The sequence below is a fragment of the Citrus sinensis genome, chromosome 7, assembly GCF_022201045.2.
Source record: "Citrus sinensis cultivar Valencia sweet orange chromosome 7, DVS_A1.0, whole genome shotgun sequence".
In the NCBI taxonomy this organism is placed as follows: Eukaryota; Viridiplantae; Streptophyta; class Magnoliopsida; order Sapindales; family Rutaceae; genus Citrus; species Citrus sinensis.
The window spans coordinates 6,030,156-6,049,490 of NC_068562.1; the positions used below are offsets into that span (position 1 = coordinate 6,030,156).

Consider the following 19,335-nt stretch of genomic DNA (forward strand, 5'->3'; position numbering starts at 1 on the left):
GATTTGAATACTCATTGAAACAGATTAGTGATAATTATTTTCATTTAGCAGTGAGAATAAACAAATAAAAGGAAATGAAAACTTTTCCATTACGCGCCGTATAATTAATTATGATAAAATTTAAATCTATGAAGGGCACTAAACGGTTTTCAAGTTTTCTTAATCTTTAGCAACTATTGATGTGTAACATGGTTACAAGACTGATATTACCACACATACATATAATTAGGATACATAATTTGTATTAAATTATGTGTGTTTAATGTATATATCAACCAACGATTGGTGATATAAGATACCAATATATAGGCTTCATATGTGAAACTAAAACATGAAGGTAACTTTTGAATTTTATTAGTATTTGAAGTATGAACAGATAACGCTTAAATAAATATAACACGCACTAATTAATTTATTTAATAGTAATACATTAATAGTAATCGAAACCCAAATAATAAAAATAAGTCAAGTAGGCCATTGGTGTATCATCTAACCATTGTTATTATGTCACATTAATTCGAATAAAGAGTTTATAGTTATAGCAAGCGTTAAGTTTTTTTTTTTTTTTTTAACACTGCATCCTAAAAAAATGTCAATCTAAAAATTAGATTCTGTCTCTTAAAAAATAATAATTTTAACACTATTTAAGTAATATTTTAAGAGATTTCATCAAAACCAATGTGTCATTAATTAAATGATGAAAATCCATAACTTATAAAAATTTCTGATTTAAACATCCCACCATTTAATGGATGAACACTCATCACCTGCAATGAAATATTTTGAAAGATTACTTTGGAAGTGTAGCATTACTATTTAAAAAAAGTTGTGAAACAAGTTTACATATTAAAACTATTTTTGTCATATTATCATCAATAATTGTGTTGTTACAAAAAAAAAATGGTGTCTTAAGTAATGTAACAGTATTATAATTTTGTGATGTGACAAGTTGTTATTTACCATATCATCATGTAAATTAAGAGTTTTTGTTTAGAATCAAGATCCTCTCCTAATTTTTTTTTTCTCTCCTAACCACTTTAAATGAAATAAATTTAGTGAAAAAAGTCAATTAATTGTAAATAAAGTGAAAAAAAAACAATTTAATTATTAATATTAAAATTTGAAATTTAATCTTGATCACACAATTTATTAGGAGAGGTTAGAAGAGGAAAAAAAAACAATAGGAGAGAATTTTTATGTCGAGAAAATTAGATGAAGTCCGTCAGTTATTGCAAAGAGATAAGGATGAACTTAAAAGTCAATAGGGATGCATAAAGTACTAAATAATAACGCCGCCTAATGGGTTTGACCCAATGGGCCCAAATTTCCGTTATGGTGGTTCATCGGTTCACAGCCACAAAACCCTAAAATTTCGACAGAGATTCATCGTCTTGCTAAAACAAAACCTTTCTTAAACCTCCAGTCTCCGTCACCGGCGGCGACACTCAGGTATCTTTTTCTCTATTTCGTTCACTCCTTTTTTCTAAATGAGGTATTTTCTTTTTATTTTTACATATGTTTGCTTGGAGTAAAGTATAAACGGAAATAAGAATTTTTTTCTTTCATTATTGAGAAATCGGAGAATTTAAGTTGGTTAGTGGATTTTCTTTGAATATCGGAAACAGGGTTTTATGTTATACTAGTTGCTAGCGTGGATCAAATTACAGTTTTATTGGTCAAATTAATATATATTCGTGTGTGACCTAGATAACAGTTCTTGTTTGTAATGTGACCTTTTGAATTATTCTTGAATTATTTTCTCTTTTGATCGATGTTGATTTTGAGTAAGTTGCGTTGCAATAGTCATAGTAGAATCAGGCGCTGTTCTTTGACAATAGTTTTTAGTTGATTCATTCCTGTTGCTTTGATTTCAATATCTTTACAGATGGGTAAGAAAAAGCTAAAAGTTGTTGAGGAAGCCAGTCCTGATATCGATTTAAAGTCCATTATTCGTGACCATGCGCTGTTCTTTGACAAGTTGGTTGAGCTTGTCCCGGCAAGGTTTTATCTACCAGTTGATGATAAAGAGAAGCCATGGTTTCAAGGCCTCAGCAAGAAAGAAAAAGCTTCAGTGAAGAAGGAAGTGAGAGAAAATATCAAGAAAGCTCGGAGAGATCGGTTGGATCCTGAGAAGTCTAATATAACAACACTTGATTTGTTGAAGCAAAACTTGGAAAAGGAAAGATCACACGAGGAGAGTGACGATGAGGAAACGGAGAATAAACCTGTGATGTCTGGTTTTGAAGGTGATGATCGATCAGTGACATATGAAGAACTCCGGCAAAGACTTAAAAAGAAGATTGAAGAGCTTCGAGCTGGTCGAAATGCTGATAGTTCAGATAAACCAAAGAAGAGGAATGAGAAGAGTGACAAGAAGGGAATTCAGCAGAAGAAACGCAAGAGAGAATCCGGAACTGAAGAAAGGAAATCTACCACTAACAATTCTTCAGATAATGTGGAGGAGGATATAGCAGAGGCGTCGAATAAACTTGCGTTTACTCATGTTAAAATTGGAGATGACGTAAAACATGTTAAGAAGAAGAGGAAGAAGCCTTCCAAGTTCGAGGAGCTTGAAAAGGCAAAAAAACTGGAGGAAGCAAAGAAAGATCCTGAGAAAGGAGAGATGATTGCGACGAAGCATTCATGGCAAACAGCCACCAGTAGAGCTGCAGGAATTAAGGTGCATGACAATCCAAAACTGTTGAAACAGAGCATACAGAAGGATAAAAGGAAGCATCAGAAGAATGCTGGGAAGTGGAAGGAGAGGACTGAAGCCAGAGAGAGGATGAAAGCTGAGAAACAGCAGAAGCGATCGGCAAATATTTCTGAGAGGATTCACCAAAAGAAGATGCGACGTATCGAGAAAAGAGAGAAAAAGCTCTTGCGACCAGGATTTGAAGGTCGCAAGGATGGGTATATTAATGCTGATGCTGCTTAAAGTGCATTGTGTTTATTTTGATTTTACTGGAGTTCTGCATAAACAATTATGTCAAAATGCAAGGGAAGATTCTTTAAGATTTCCTGTTTTCATTAAGTACCCCTTCATTTTTTTTTCTCTCTATTTATTATTGTATCTGAAGAAGAAGCTGAATTTTGGTTGATGCAAAGTGAATGGTTTTTCCTGTATCAGATAGCAGTCTTTGCCTTCCCAAAGTAAAATCTCATGTCATTTTTCTGTTTCTGAGATTGTATGATTCTGACGATGTATTTACAAATCGATGCTCTGATCTATGGCATTTACATGTAAAACTTTAATTGACAAAGAATTGCAGAAATTCGATTGCTTTTAGTTGACTGTATTTGATGCCATAAATGTTTGTTTTAGAATGAAGCATATTGTGTTTCTTTTTTTGGTATAAAAGGGCGGTGGATGTGGCTGGACAATTGCTGATAGGAAAAACATTGTTTCCATGAAATCTACATTATTTGGATTAATGCCTTGTTCGGTATTGATATATTATCATAGTTGTCGTGAAAAAAAAATCATAACTATAAAATAGAAGTTAATAGTATATAGTAAATATGACTTAAAACTGTCTAATTTCACTGTACCGGTATGAAATTTCGAAAGCGAAGACTCGACTCGCACATCTACGAGCAAATCCCTCGTTTAACCAGCTCACTAAATGATTTTTATTGCTCCAACAAAAGTGACTAGAAGATTTAAGCAAATGTAAAGATACAATTTTAAACTCCGTTTGGAATTGAGGTGCTGTAACTTTTAAGTTACAATTGCTGTGAAAAAAAAAATTGTAATTATTAAAAAAAAGTTAATAATATTTAGTAAATATAAATTTTAAATAAATAAAAAATTATATAATATAGTTTACAAACTACAGCAGCTGATATTTACCAAACACTTTAGTATTATATCTAAACTACAGCTGACCAATGTCAATCCCAATCGTATCCTTAATCATCAAATCACACTCGACTCTAATGTATGATAATCACTGTCGGATTCACGTAATACATAGTGCGGCACCAAATTGCAGCAGTGGCTCTAACTCCTTGACAATACGGCTCCATATAATTAGCATAAGTGCCTGGTGCCTCTGGTCGAGGGATAATAAAAATTTTAGGATTGGATTATTTTTCCAATTTTAATCCAATTTCGTGTTTGGTGACATATATTAAAAAAAGAAGAAAAAGAAGAAGAGTTATGACGAATGGGCATAGCTACATTTTTTTGTCACTAATTAAAATAGATTACAATTATTAATTTTAACTTAAAATCAAAATAATAACATTTATGTTTAATTGATAACATTGAAAAACATTAGCCTGGTAAATTTTGTTATGTACCAAGTTACAGTGGAGAAAGGGAATTTGAAAGAAACAATTTGCTGAAAGTTGGTTTGAAGGTTGTTAATACGGTAACATAACAATGATCTATAGCCTGATAAGCAAGCCCGAGTGGATAATACCATCAAACCAGCATAAAATAATAATAGAAAAATTTGTCGACATTTTGGTCAACTCCACAGAATAACTAACCTAAGGAAATTAGTAAAGTTGATAACCTACTAAACTATCACAACAAAAAATTAAATATTGTTCTCAGCAGGAACCATAAACTCATACTGGTTCCATCAATATCAAATGGCAACAAACGAGTTGATCTCTGTTGACACACCCATCTCCATTCTAATTATAATCCACAAATGGCAATAAAGAGTAGAAGAAAAAAAAAATTGAGAAAGAAAAAAGAACATTTGAATTCTACAACTCTATTCACATAAACAAATCCAGTTTCAGTTTTGTATGTTGATACATCTAAGACAGACCTCTGCACAACTCGCTGCAGGCAAATTGCATCAGCAAATAGCAGATCACTTTCTTCTTTGAATGATCCATCTACTGTTTTCCATGCTTATCAGCCTAAAATTCAGTGTCGAAGCAAGCTAACATGATCTTGGAAACCATGGACCTTGCAAATGGGATATAGCTCAAGCTATACCTATATTGTACAGAGACAATTAGAAGAACACAAGAAGTAAGCAAATCGGGATGCAATAATGTACATGTGAGGAATCAATAAAATGGACAACAGGACAAGGACTATCATTTTCCATATCCATATAAGTGGAATCAATTCTTTTACAAGCAACACACATCTAATAGTGATTCAATAAAGCAGTACAGACAAAACAAGTGATTCTAAAGAATGGTCCGGCTACGGTGCAACTGTGGTACCGTGCCACAGTTGCATCCAGCCGTTGGATTCACTTAGATGGGTGGGTCTATTGGGATCCAACGGCTGGGTGCAACTGTGGTACGATACCACAGTTGCACCACAGTTTTTCCCTCTAAAGAATTACAGCATAAAACAGAACCTTCAATTCCCTAGACAATGAAAACTGTACCATGAAACAGAAACATTAGTTATAGCCAGAGCATTAAGGTTAATATATTTTAGTCCATTGTAGATACACATAAATATACATAAATAGTGTATATCACTATGGGAATAGCATGAGTAATATGAAAGATGAATCATTCAAAGTGAATTAATCTAAAGGTCGACAAGTTGTTGCAATTTGTATAAGATAAAAGGGTACACACACCCCTTTAAGAATGATCATTTCAAAATTTCAACAAATCAACTAATTTATGAATGATGTTTGCATTGTGGACTACAGGGGCATGAATTCATCAGTCAAATTTGCATGTTAAAATGCTAAAGAATGAAACATAATCATTTCAATTCGTGTAAGGTCTAAAATTTTGTATTAGTGGATGAGACTAAGAAGCAGATGTGCAAATGAAAGAGTACAAAAGTGATAAGGTATACCAAATTAGTGCTCCGAACTCTAAAATCAGCGCCAAAAGTGTTAATAACTTGTTATGAACCTGCTCAATGCAATCAATGAAAGATCAAATTAAATCCCCAACTGATGTTATTGCTCAGTCTAAAGATATATTCCGTACATTGGAATTTAATTATTTAAAAAAAAAAGAAAGGAAGAGAAACAACAAGAAGATTGCAACTTACATAGAGAGCAGAAAACAGGGCAATAATCATACTTGCAATATATATAGCTGTTGCGTAAATACGAGCAGGATCAAGCATCATTGTCACTTGTCGTTTTGGGCCTATGAGGAATGCTGTGCTGCCATTAAAAAGAACAGGGGGAAAAAACCAGCTTAACGTCCGAAAGAAAGGCTGGATAGCAGGACAAATTATGAAAAGTACCACAACGTTTTCCAGTGACTTGAGAAATTATAACAGATTTTGTGAATGAAAATGCCTGACTAAATGAGGAAAGAAACAAGCATTTTGAACCAGTTTCACAAAATATAACTTACCATGTTATTTTAACTCGAAGAAACTAATTTACTAAAAGAACAATTTTACTTAGAGAAATGCAAGAAGGAGAAGAAAGTTATCATAAGAAAGTTAATACATAGTAAAGATGGTAAAGTGACGACAACAGGAAAGGAAGACTAAATACAGATAAGACAGAAATAAGATTTCTAAACACCCAGATTGTAGCATCCTAGGATGTTAAAATACAGCATTGGCCACTCAAATCAGAAATGTACTATTTGCAAGGATTCCTATTCTGGAAACATAGAAAAAAAAAGAAAATTTCATTCACCTCTGCATATTTTCAATGTAAACTGCCACCAAGATGGCATAACACATACCCACATGTGCAGACATTTTTTGGTTAGCCCTATCACCATAGACAATATAATACCAGAATTCAGACACAAACCTTCCGAGTGAAAGCAAATTCCCAAATGTGAATGTGATTCCGAACTTGATTGGATTAAAGAAAACAAGTAATGACTGCCATGAAAAAGGAAAAGATCAAAATAGTCAGTAATATTAAAAGCCGCCAGATTTATTCAAGCCAAGACCAGTAAGAAACTAGTAACCTAACAAATCAAAATATAAAATCATGTTAACTCTACCTCCATGGTGAAATATTTACATCTGAAAATTCATATTTATCTTGTAATCCATAGGAATGGAAGATGGTTAACAAACCAATTGAGTCAGTCAGATACGTTAAAAAGGGTGTCCAAAGTATGCACTTAGCCATTAAGACATGTGGGCTGTGGCTAAAATTTCATAAACATGTCAAAGTACTGTGGCTGAACACTCAAGGACATGAATCAATGTCCAGGATAATAAAGTCGGCGTTGGTTTTCTTGAAAGCACCTAATGGAAAATCCTAACTCCCCCCCCCCCCCCCCCCCCCCCCCCCCCCCCCGCCCCCCTCCTCCTCCTACGAAAATGCAAAATTCTGAATTTAATAACGGATGAAGAACACACCTTTTGATATAAAGTCCTATACCATTTAACAGATGTAAAAAGGTTACATGCAGACCCATCAGAAAGTAGTTAGAAATTTACACCACATGCTTACATCATTAAGAAACATTTTTCAATACTGATAAAATAACAGACTATTAATCTTAGATTCTTAGATAATGAAATTCAGAGACAGATATTTTGTTCAGTCATTTATCAGAACAGACAGATGACATCACCATCACCTCAATGGAAATTATACTGAACACATAAAAAAGAAGAGCTCTAATGCTGAGGCTAAACTTACCAATAGTGTACAGAATATGCCGACAGAGAAGCAGATAGCGAAACCATACAACCTCTATTAAAAGTGAGGAAAGAGAATTGTTAATGACAAACAAATACAATACATACATTTGATCGTAAAAATCAATAGGTAAAAAGATTCACAAGCATATCTTTCGATCTAAAAGAATATCAAAACATAGAATCAGTACAGAAAAGCCAAAGCCGACGTCACGCACGGCAGCATGAATTCCTAAATCTAATCAAGTAACAGTCAGTCCATTCCAAATATGAACTTAAATTAAATGCATATCTATCTAACAAGATATGAATATGATGATTTAATTCTAAATTTTTCAGTTAAGAGAGATTAATAAATAATTCATCTATCAAAGAGCTTTAAGCAACTTCAGAGCTCACAGGTTAGCAGTTAAGTGCAGAAGCTAATTACAAATTTTTTTTAAAAAAAAGAAAAGCTGCACCTGCTTAGTGGTTAAAGTGCATTGGCGATTGAAGTCTTCGATGAAAGCGAAAGAGTTACTGTCGTTTTCTACGGCTGATTCTTCGTCTTCAACATCCATTCCAACTAGCATCTTCATTTTCTCAAACGCATGATTCATCTTCTCCATTTTCACTTTCTCTATTTTTAGCTGGATCCGTGATAACTCAATGTCAATTTGTTGCTATTGGTAATGCTCACTTCTGATTTACGGCAAATTCTACAAATTGAAAGCAACGAAGCACCTGCTGCTGCTGCTAATTAGAATTTAGAAAGATGATATCGACGGATGGATGGAATATCAAAAATTAAAAATTATCGAATTGTTCATAATTGGATGCTCTACAGGACCTTCTTAAAGAAACTACTAACCGTACCCCATTACCTTCCGTAAGAAACTCCTAACAGCACCCCAAACTACATTTTAGTAAAGTTCAGGTGTGGGCCTTTTGACACCCTCCTAAAATTCCGTATAAATCCCCTCGTCAATTAAAATTCTAAAAATAATCAAAGATAATTTTTTTTTTATTTTGAAATAAAATTCAACTAAATATTTAAGTGCATTATTTTTTTAACAATTTCTTACATCCATCCCATTTCATAACTTATATTTATATTTTAAATTTCATTGAATTTTTTTTTGAAAAATTTTAAGAATTAAGAATTATAGAGATAGAAATTATGTAACAAGAAGAAAATAATTTAAAATTTTAGAATTTGTATACATTTATTAATAAATAATTAAAAGAGATACTCTTTATAAGATTAATTTTTAATGATAAGATGATTGATTTTAATTTAGAGGTTAATATTTTATAAATTAAGATGGATAGTTTCGGAAGTAGAATTAAAAAAAAAATTGTTATAAGAATTTTTTCTAAGGGTGTTAAAAGCTCCGCTCTAGAAAAAATTTCTTGGGTTAGGAAATATTGCGGAGTGCGGACTCACACAATATAAACCCAATTTCTTAGGCTTAGGTTACCGGATCAGATTCAGTTAAAAAATATATTACATTAAAATTTTCAGTTAAAAAAGAAATTACATAAATTGTGGGATTACTATAACTTCATAATTTATAATTTTATCAAATATCCTATTGCTTGAAATTGTTTCACATATACTTTAATATAGTACATAACTATTATATATATAAAGTATAAACAATGGTAAACAAACAGCTTATAACAACAAAGAATCCACCAAATCATCAAGACTTTGATAAACATTCACAATTTTGCTCAACTGCATGTCTACAAGAAATAGAAAGCATTACTTATTGTTACATTATACAACTAGTAGCAACAAAGTGCATCCCACAAACACCATCGATCGAGTACATAAATTAATTATAACACTCTCAAGCATCACAAATTGATGTTCCCATAATTTTCAATTTATTTTGCGACAATTGTGTCTAACTTCTCCTTTGCCGCCTTCCTTCACATCAACCATGCCCATCTTCACCATGGCCTGCTGGAAGTCCAAGAAAAACATAGCCTGGTTCATGGCATAACCGTTGACAGCTGCTCTGGTTTTCGCATTCGTCAACAGTGTTTGGTCCGAAAACAGAACCCCCGCTTTTCTGATCAGTGCATTGAAGTAGAGATTGTCGAAATCGTTTCTGGTGGCGTCGAAGGGTTGCTCCGCGTTGTCCCCGGCGCTGCAAGTCTTTGATAACGTCTTTGCGAAGTCGGAATCCAAGGTTGGGTCAACGCCGGTCAACCGACTTTTGAATGATGAACATCTGGCCACCCCTATCGTGTGCGCCCCTGCCTCACCATCAAGTCTACTAGTGTTACACACACGAGTTAGACAATTAACTTCCCTTATTTGTTAACTCAAATTGAATGTGAATTTCATTGTTGAGAATTTTAGGTCGTATTTCATTTGGTGGGTGGTTGCCATTTCTATTTCGGACATCCCACAAATTCTCTTTTTGAAAAAAAAGAAAAAAATAATAATATGTATCGATTACTTGTTTAACGTTATTAGTTATACTTTATAATTAATATATTTTAATATAACCCCTATATGCAGTACGGGTTGAGATTTATTATCAAATCGAATAACACGAAACATATAGTGGTGCAGTACTGCTAAATCATTCATTCAAATTCATCGAATCATTGTCATATTGGTGTCATTTAGTGAAACTATTTTTTTATCAATTGACGTGTTAATGACAATTACCTGATAAAGCAACCATTTCTTGAGCAGTGAAGCCACGCTGGCCAAAGGCTCTAATGAGCTCTGATGCGTTGAAGGTGGGAAAGGGTAGATTGATCGTGTCCTCTATTTTCGATCTCCTTCCATCCTTTCTTCCTTTTGGTATGTCGTATATTGGACCCCCGGCCTGTTCACATACCATTTGTAACCTATAAATATTTGGAAATGTATTCTACAATATTTGCAATGATGTAACAGTAACACTAGTAATATAAACTGATGTGACAAAGTTGTATATGTATGATTGTTAAGGCCGATAGTTATATATATATGATATGTTATTGCGACATTAGAGGCTTAATCAATTTCATTACCCAAAAAATAGCATCTCTAGCAGCCATAGCAATGATATCGGCACATGAAACGACGCCTGGACAATGCTCTTCAAGCTGATTTTTAGCATCATCTATAACTTCATAGCCCCGCAGGCTCAAATTGCCGGGAGAGTCCTTTTCTGCTTTGTTGTCCTGCGTTGAGTCAATCAGAACTGACCCGTCACACCCCTTAAAAAGGAAAAAAAAACAAAGCATTAGTTTCTTTCGTATGATATCAAATAAATAAATAAAGAAAGGACCAAACTGAAAAAAAAAATATTAGAGGACCTCAATGAAACAGTCATGGAAATGCATTCTAACAAGGGCAGCAGCAAGAGTGGGATCATCGTCGAGAGCCCTGTCGACAGCATTTGTCACAATTTGTTCACCAAATGGGCAAGTCATGATGTAGTAATCCATTCGAAGTCCATCAACTCCGAACCTAAAACCACTTGCTATCACTTCCATGAACAAAAAAACACTAAGCAACTTGGCCATTACTAATTTTGCCAAACTCATACGAGACTTCAACAACATATTGACAAATATTATATTATAGAACAAAACAAAAATATATAAATAAGCTGGAATTGAATGGCTGTATATATGTATGTGTGGGTGTGTGAAGTGAGCAGGTGATGATATGGGGGAGCTATAAATTAATTCGGAGATAGTGTGGCGAAGAGTGTGTATTTATAAATGCTAATGATTATATATTGAGAAGAAATGGAAAGGTTGAATTATTGAGATAGTGGGACTGCCGTTTGCTCCACCCAATCTGTAATAATTAATATTATGATAATTATATTAAATTATTAATTTTATGCATGTCAATTACATGTACGAAGACACGTAACAAAATTTCACCATTTTTAATTTGTTGACTGTCAAATCCAAGAAGCAGGCAACATCTTGTATTTATAAACACGTAATTTCAATTTTCAAAATAGAAGCCAAGGTTAAAATTAAACATTTATTAATTGACTGACTTAGTGATGTATAATGATTTGTCTAGAAAATTCCACTAATTAGAGACCTTATTGGTCCACTTGAATGTCTAGTGGAGAGAAATTAAAAAACTTGGAGACGACGATACGAAAAAAAAAAATTAAATGGTTGACCTCGGGTTCCACTCTCAAGTCATCGTTAAATCTTTATATTCTATGGGAACAACACTAGAAAGTAAAAGCAAAATCTTGTTTATCTATGTGAGTGATGAGGGAAAGAAAAAAAAAAAAAAGGCAAAAGCGAGGAAATTTGAATTTTAGATTTTAAAAGTGGATATGTGCATATGCATTTCCTCTAGCACGTAATTATGTTTAATAAAATTTTGATATGATTATAATGTTATGTATTTTGAGTTTCGGATGTAATTTAGGCTTCAGATATCAGAATGAATGAAATATAACAATATTTCATGTCAAAACTTGAGACTACTTGAGAAATGTTGGTAATTTTGTGTCTTATTATTAGGAGTCTTGTCATATTAAACTTTAAAAATCGAACATAAATTAAATTTCAGCAAAGCTATACTGTTACAGTTCAAAAGTTAAAAATGTAGCTGGAGGCTTGTAGCTAAAAACACATTATCCTGTAAACTACAATCACTACTCCAAAATTGTCAGCAATTACTTGCACAATGTAATTATTAATGCTTAGACACAGATTTAACTACAAATAAATTGATCATTGATAATGAAGAAACTTCCAACAAAAACTTCTTTTTTTTTCTTTTTTCGCCCCGACAGATGTTGAGTTTATTTACCTACGGTAATACAATAATATGGCAAACCTAAGTGCGTGTTTGGTTGGAAGAAATGGTAGGAGAGGATACGAATAGAAAGAAAAAAGGAAGAGAGAAAATAAGTGAAAAAGAGTGTCAATCTCATTTTCATTATTTGGTTAGACATAGAATTCATTTTTTTCTCATTTTTTTCTTTCCCCTCTCCTACTTCCCTCTCCTCTCCTTATATTTCTTCAAACCAAACATACCATAAGTTACATTACATATAACTTTGGGGGATCCCAATAATATTAGGATAGCTTACGACTTTTATTTTCCCTTTTTTATATTTAAAAAAAAAAAAAAGGTAAACGCAATGCAATGCAGCTGGTTTCCATAAGAAATTTGGAAACCTACTTTGAGTTTTGTCTTTTATGGTGGAAGTGGGGAACTAAGTTAAGTCGTAAAAAAAGTTTTATGTTACGCGTGCAATTCCATTTCTTGTATACTTTATATGATGAATTGATGAGTGCTTCGAACGCGTATGTATGGCAGCACCACATGTTTCCGTGGAGCGTATCATCATTACATGAGTGCTTTGTACACGTTCAACTTGAATGAGATTAACAATATGCTTTTATTTTTTTAAAAAAATATTAACATTTCAAACATAGAAACGTGTTCAGTGAACTGTTATTAGCAATCATGGTTCATATTAAGGTCAATGATAAGTTAAAAGATTAAAAAAAAGAGTACCGATGTATTTTATTCTGTGGTATTTCTAAATATGTATTTTTATGTCTTTAGTGCATATTTTGTTTACGTAAATGAAGGATTGTATATTTGCTTTTGGTAGAATAACAGTACTAATTGATTATGTATTTATTTATTTTGACTAAATTAAAGTCAAGAACAAACTAAAGAATTAAAAAAAATACTCTAATACTCGTAAAATCTATGTTTTTTTATTTTGTTAAATATGTGTTTTACATATTATTTTGTTTATTATTGTTTATTTATTCAGTTACCCTTCAATTTTAAATTTATACAGAAAGACATGTTTTTAATTGTATGTGAGAGTTTATTTTAAAATAATTTGTATATCATTATTTGAATTTCTATTGGCCCTCAATAAATTATATAATATACTAATGATAAATTAATGAAAGAGTGTTTTAGGCTGTTGTTTAAAAAATATACATGAAATAAGTTATTATTTAAATAGTGAGAATAAAATAGGCTATTGTATCAAGCTTTAAGGATAAAAATGATATTTTTCCTTTTTTTTAAAGTTAATTATGTTCTACATTTAAAGTTTTTATAAATTTCTACAGATTTAAGATTCAAGTTAACGTAAGTAAATATGTCGCAGCCAAATCCTTGGATGAATCTATTTTTTATATATTTCATTCTCCGGGACCAATAGGTGATAGCATTTTAACTATGTGAAGCCACGAATTGGCTCTGACCACTTACATCAAGTCATCAAGTATTCGACGCGCTCCGAAAGATTTTCCACTTCCTCAAATGATGATAGAACATAATCGTTTTTTTTTTTTTTTTTTTTTTTTAATAATGATACGATTAGAAGTCTATTGGTATTTTTATAAAGATCTACTGGGACTCATTTTAATCCATTCTATTATATCACAATTATTATTATTTTTTATATTGAGATATATATTCACATTTGTTGGAGACCTATAATTCTCCCCCATTATAAATCTCATCTCTACTCACTTGGTTTTCATAAACAAATAAGTGCGATAGGCCGCTCAACCAACAAAACATGCGGCACGTCTTACTAAAATAGACGGTCAACACTCAACAGTTCTAGGCCGTGAAGAAATGCTCAAGGCTTAAGCAACGCATTTTGACGATGCAGTTATGTTTTGAGCAAGGTTAATAAAACTCATAAGATGACCCAGATTTTAAATTTGCATTTTTCCATTAACAACAATAATTAAAAGAAAAAACAAGTAGAGGAACGAAACAGAAGCAACTGCGAATTCTTAAATCCATCAGTTAGTTTTTTCCCTTTCAATTTATTAGTGTCTACTCTCTCTTCTAGTTGCGCTTGCAGAATACTATAAATCAGACACCAGTTAAAATTTATATACAGAGGGAAGCAAAATGCAAAAGCATATACTATTCTGGAAAGAGCGGAGAGAACAACGGCCCGAAACAAATTTGAGCTTGTTTCTTCTTATGTACACAGTCCATTTAGGCCCTATGAATCCTCTCCTAGACAAAGAGAGAACACATGTACAGCAGTTAAAATTCTCACCGAACTTTAAAAGGTGTTGCCACGCTCTTCCCAAAGCAGCTACTATCGTCAGTGGAAGTATTCTCATCTTTGCAGAACCCACTAGGTTTAGACATTTTTTCAGTGCCTCTACATCTGCAGCAAACAAACCTAGCTGGAACTGCATCGGAATCATGAATGCCAGAACATCTTGTGTGCTGCCACACCCCGCACACATCGCAAGCAAACATCCTTTCCCCATCATCATCCTTAGCTCCACAGATGCAATCCACCGTCCATCTCTCAATGCCTCTCTCCATTCTGTATTTGCTAAGCCCATTTTTCCCTAGGCATCTCCCTCGAACTCGAACTGATTCTGCGGCCCCTAGTAAGAGTTTAACCTGGGTGGAATCATCTACACCACTATAGCCAAGAAGCTCATCGGCCTGAAATCTTCTAAATACTAAATATACATCTTGGAAAGCACTTGATGCTTCAGTTTTGAGGTCAGAAACGGTAGCATTTCTAGGCAAGACAATTATCTCGGAAGGTGGATCAGGGACATTATCTTCGGATGGATCCATGAGTTCTAACTGACATGAGAGGCGGATTGTGTATGAATCATTAATTGAGGAAGTCTTTTCAGGCTTGTAATCTTTCATGAACTGCTTGCAGTCAATGAGCTTTGTAGCTGAACTGATAGCAAGATCCCTTATTGCCTCAGGTCCATAGTTTAGCATGGTTTGTGGATGCAACAGACTCTCAAAAAAGAGTTTCAGGTCTCGCAGGAGAATTTCTTGAGATGGATGCTTAACAACAGGAGAATCATTGCAAGATGTAACACCATTGAAGGATTCATTAGCTGCCTCAAGTCTGTGACAGAGACAACAATAAAGTAAATCATCTTTACTCAATATAAAAATCATAAAGAACTAAACAGAGAAGTCAAATGACAAGAAACCCCCCAAGTTTCATGCATAAAACAATTTGTTCTAAATATACTATTTAAAAAGGCTTCAATGTAAATGGCAAAACACAGTTCCAACCTATGGTATCAAAATAAACATATTTTAGTAAAGAGTGGTATCTGAAATAACTTTCAATTATAACAAAAAAGAAAGCCTGGATCATAATCAAGAAAATAGCTGACACAAATAATTTCAATAGGAAGTAAATGCTGACCTGTACTCAAATACACCCGAATCCGGATTGCACCTGGCTACAACCACCATCCCATCAGCTGCTAATTTTCCTCCAAGCTCCTTGAGACAATGATCAAGTAGCTCTGGTTGAGCCACTTTGCATACTGCACCCCTAAGAGTTCGCCAACTAACCCAATTGGATCCAGACACAGCCCGAAGTACTCTAAACATGGCTTCATCCACACGTTCAATTTCTCCCTTAGTCCAAGAGTGCAAGACCCCTGGGGTACAAGGACTAAGCTTCTTGCAAGTTGCATCATCAATGCGAGTAGAGGAAGACTTGTGGTTGTCATAAATTAACTTCATCAAGAAAGAAAATAGATCTCTTATATTTACAAGCTCACACTCAGATAATGACTGGTAAAATGAGATTCTGTCTTGCAGATGAGTGCGAGGTTTCCGTCCTTGAGAAAAAAAGATGGACAATGGCATGGTAGAAAGGGTTTCCACAGCTGATTTATAGGCATCGTGAGTGAGAGCAAAACTACCAGCACCAAATTCATAACCCCAGTCACCATACCACGGATGGCCTTTGGTTACGGCATGAAGCAGCCGGTACTCCAATCCGTACTTTTTTGATACATCCATCACACTAACCTTTCTATTTACCAAGAGAAAAAGACAAATTAGCTGGATTCTAACTCGCTGCTAGTGTTAGATAATTGATGATTCCAGAGTTACTGAACTTAACATGCAAAACAAAAACTAATCACAAGGAAGATCTAGCATAATATAGTTATCTGAAACCCTAACCTGACTCCAAGAGCTTTACATAACCGATCCCAAAAGTCCATGATATGACAACCTGCAAGGACCCTAGATCCACCTTCTCTGCCATTGACCCTAAGAAGATGGCCATAACCATTCGCATGAACCACTCCATGTAAAAGATGAGTAGTATCCTCTAACTGGTGGTACACCCAATCCTCAACATCATCCGTCGTCGTCACATGGTTGCATGTCTTGCACCTTACAATGAAAAACCAAGAATAATGTAAACAAATTTGATGTGGTTGAAGTACCAAAAATACAACAAATAAGAATTAATTCTTCTTTTAAATGAATTCTGGTTAATACATCGATACATCCAAATCATTGAGACATTGTCACAATGTTATTGAGATAAATTATAATGCAAAGGACAGACACAATGGCTAACCAGTAAAAAGAATAAAATCACTCACCTGGATTCTGACAAATGCAGGGCATCCCCACAGCACGTACATGGTTTGTTATACCCACCAATGGAATTACCATCAGCCTTGACAATGAAATGGTAGCGTTTACTGCTTACAGGATTGCCACTCCAACCTAAAAATCAAAATAAAAAATGCACGATAAGAAATCTAATGACAGAAATTTGCTGTTATGTGCAATATATTTAAATTTCTGCAAGAAAGCTACACTGCATGATGACAAATTTTACAGTCCATCAGTAAAATGACATTTCCTGTCCTATCCTAAAAGTTCTTCAAAAAACCACAAGTCAGTTCAATGCAGTTAAGGTCACAGTTGATTCGAACCAAACAAAAGCCACAATATTAAAAGTAATTCATTTGAACAAGGCCAGAATCAAATTTTAGTAGATGGAACTCATGAAACATATATTCTCAGCTCATTCACAAACAACAGTACAGGCGCAAAGGTTTTTATATCATAATCATATCATAACGAAAACTCATCAGCAACGTCAGACAAAAGGTTAAACCACGCCCCATATCAATCAAAACATAAGATTCTCGGCCGAAAAAAATAAATCAAAACATGAGCACATTAGAAAGACTGAAAGACTACGGATACACAAAAAAAAAAAAAGTTTTATAAAAAAAAAACTTGAGTATTTTACGTGTATGTCAAAAGAAAACTTGTATTTTAACATCAATGTTTACCAATCCAGTATGATCAGCTTAAATATAATAAAAAAACTAATCGAGTATTAATCCATTTGATGACGTGTCCCAGAATTTTACGACGTCAAGTGAAGAGTAAGCATTAGAATCACTTATTGATGTTCACTTTCTCAAATATCAACCACGGATGTCCAAGTATTTACAAGCATGCCATCCTACAATCACACTTAGATAACTAGCAGTCCATACTTAAATTATGAGGGCTATTCTGGGGTAGGAAACTAAGTCGTGCGACCACCAAATAATAGTTGTCACGCAACCGCTAAAGAATGGTGTCCAGTCACATCAATATGGAGGCCAATATGATTAAAAACTGCTACGTGTCCTTCAAACCGCACACGAAAATAACATCTCTCTATAGACAAGGGCCCCGCGTTGCCCACAAACTTAACACTAAACGCGTCTCCGTACATCTCGTGAGAAATTGCCAGGTGTAAACTAATGCGTCCCCAGACTTAAAACTTTTCTCTTTGTTCTTATCCGTTAAGATTTTCATATCCACCGTTCATTAAAAAAAAGCCATCTCACGATATAACCGCATGAGTTATCGCTAAACTTTACAAAAACAAAAGAATCTCTGATTTCCCGCCTTAGAGACCGGCTACCGGGAACAAAAAGCCAAAGACTTTCCTAGAATTGCGTGGAGCAACATAAAAAATAAAAAAAGAAATAAAAAAATTAGAGAAGAGAGACTCGGTCAACAAGAATGAACTCGGAACGTGTCAACTCACCAACAACTCGGCACTGATCGCAGTATACAGATCTGGATCTGGCGACGTCTTCCTCCACCACGTCCAAACACACAGTGAGCGGGGTCGTGGAATCAGAACCGTCCGTTGCGTCAGCGACTCGGAACAGTATCTGCCACGTAAGAAGGTGGGGTAACAGGGAGGAGGGTGGCGGCATCAACGCGTGATTAGCCAAAAAAGATCTAATACTAGTCCTAAACGGCGCCGTTGGAGCAGATCCAGAACCGTCGGTAGAAGGAAAAGTAAGGAAGTCGTTAAGATCCGCGGTGACTCTTCGCTTCATCCGCTTCAATGGCCTGCCGTTCACAACCATATCTTGGATCTGGAAACAGAGGGATAGTTGATCGCACGGTGTAGATTAGAGAAAGCGAGATTTGTATGTGATGCGATTCTGTGTAGTGTGTGGTCTTTTCGGTTTGGGCTTGTGTTTTGAGAGGGAAAATAAAAAGGAACGTTTGATGAGATTGTGTAGGGTTGTATGTTTGGTCAGATGAGATCAGCACAGATCATGATTCATCAAAACTCTGTGATTGATTTTATTTGATTGATTAGTTATTTAGATTTAGCTTTAAGTTTGTTTCTCGCTTTTATTTATTTAATTTATTTATATTTTTGGGAATTCGAATCCGACAGAAACGTAAAGGCGGTTTGGGTAAAGAGAATAGGAGAAAGAAAGAGAAAGTTGTTAGTATCGAAAACTTCGTTGTTAAGCGTGTTCAGCGATACATGTACCTTTTAAATTAGAAGACTGGGAGGCCATCGGTTTTTATGGAATTACTTAAATACCCCTACGCCTTGTCCTTTTTTTTTGGGTTTGTTTGTCGAGTCTTACTCTTTGTCAGCTTAGATAACGGGTGAACAGAACTAGTGCCGAAATACTGGATGGGAAAGTAGTAATTTTACTTGTTCTAGGGAAAC

The 19,335-nt window shown here is 34.3% G+C and overlaps 4 protein-coding genes across 5 annotated transcripts; 1 reads left to right on the plus strand and 3 right to left on the minus strand.

Moving 5' to 3' along the window:
- The first annotated feature begins 1,284 nt into the window (after positions 1–1,284).
- Positions 1,285–3,289, plus strand: LOC102612211 (uncharacterized). Its single transcript, XM_006466158.4, has 2 exons — positions 1,285–1,449; positions 1,886–3,289. The coding sequence occupies exon 2, from the start codon at positions 1,886–1,888 to the stop codon at positions 2,936–2,938; it is 1,053 nt and encodes a 350-aa protein (XP_006466221.2). The 5' UTR covers positions 1,285–1,449; the 3' UTR covers positions 2,939–3,289.
- Positions 3,290–4,532: 1,243 nt separating this feature from the next.
- LOC102611916 (uncharacterized) lies at positions 4,533–8,366 on the minus strand. 2 transcript variants are annotated; one of them, XM_006466157.4, is made up of 6 exons: positions 8,032–8,361; positions 7,572–7,625; positions 6,723–6,796; positions 5,996–6,113; positions 5,795–5,853; positions 4,533–4,960 (listed from the first exon to the last, which is right to left on the minus strand). In XM_006466157.4, the coding sequence occupies exons 1-6, from the start codon at positions 8,176–8,178 to the stop codon at positions 4,882–4,884; spliced, it is 531 nt and encodes a 176-aa protein (XP_006466220.2). In that variant the 5' UTR covers positions 8,179–8,361; the 3' UTR covers positions 4,533–4,881. The 2 variants fall into 2 exon arrangements, with proteins under 2 accessions (XP_006466220.2, XP_024957761.2); XM_025101993.2 differs by lacking the exon at positions 7,572–7,625 and having other exon boundaries at positions 8,032–8,366.
- Positions 8,367–9,243: 877 nt separating this feature from the next.
- On the minus strand, positions 9,244–11,256 carry LOC102611617 (peroxidase 47). Its single transcript, XM_006466156.3, has 4 exons — positions 10,877–11,256; positions 10,589–10,777; positions 10,239–10,401; positions 9,244–9,817 (listed from the first exon to the last, which is right to left on the minus strand). The coding sequence occupies exons 1-4, from the start codon at positions 11,123–11,125 to the stop codon at positions 9,438–9,440; spliced, it is 981 nt and encodes a 326-aa protein (XP_006466219.2). The 5' UTR covers positions 11,126–11,256; the 3' UTR covers positions 9,244–9,437.
- A 3,045-nt stretch (positions 11,257–14,301) lies between these two features.
- On the minus strand, positions 14,302–19,101 carry LOC102611326 (PHD finger protein At1g33420). Its single transcript, XM_006466155.4, has 5 exons — positions 18,400–19,101; positions 16,943–17,069; positions 16,512–16,727; positions 15,739–16,359; positions 14,302–15,429 (listed from the first exon to the last, which is right to left on the minus strand). The coding sequence occupies exons 1-5, from the start codon at positions 18,728–18,730 to the stop codon at positions 14,595–14,597; spliced, it is 2,130 nt and encodes a 709-aa protein (XP_006466218.2). The 5' UTR covers positions 18,731–19,101; the 3' UTR covers positions 14,302–14,594.
- Between the last annotated feature and the right edge of the window lie 234 nt (positions 19,102–19,335).

Coding starts and splice junctions, on each gene's coding strand:
- LOC102612211 (XM_006466158.4), top strand. CDS start 1,886: ATGGGTAAGAAAAAGCTAAAAGTTGTTGAGGAAGCCAGTCCTGATATC.
- LOC102611916 (XM_006466157.4), bottom strand. CDS start 8,178: ATGGAGAAGATGAATCATGCGTTTGAGAAAATGAAGATGCTAGTTGGA. Junction 6,114..6,722: donor AATTTGCTTTCACTCGGAAG/GTTTGTGTCTGA, acceptor TTTTAATGGCAG/CACAGCATTCCTCATAGGCC. Junction 4,961..5,794: donor GAGTTCGGAGCACTAATTTG/GTATACCTTATC, acceptor TGTACAATATAG/GTATAGCTTGAGCTATATCC.
- LOC102611617 (XM_006466156.3), bottom strand. CDS start 11,125: ATGTTGTTGAAGTCTCGTATGAGTTTGGCAAAATTAGTAATGGCCAAG. Junction 10,778..10,876: donor TCCATGACTGTTTCATTGAG/GTCCTCTAATAT, acceptor TTCCTTTTTAAG/GGGTGTGACGGGTCAGTTCT. Junction 9,818..10,238: donor AGAAATGGTTGCTTTATCAG/GTAATTGTCATT, acceptor ATGGTGAGGCAG/GGGCGCACACGATAGGGGTG.
- LOC102611326 (XM_006466155.4), bottom strand. CDS start 18,730: ATGGTTGTGAACGGCAGGCCATTGAAGCGGATGAAGCGAAGAGTCACC. Junction 16,360..16,511: donor TGTAAAGCTCTTGGAGTCAG/GTTAGGGTTTCA, acceptor CTTGGTAAATAG/AAAGGTTAGTGTGATGGATG. Junction 15,430..15,738: donor TCGGGTGTATTTGAGTACAG/GTCAGCATTTAC, acceptor TCTCTGTCACAG/ACTTGAGGCAGCTAATGAAT.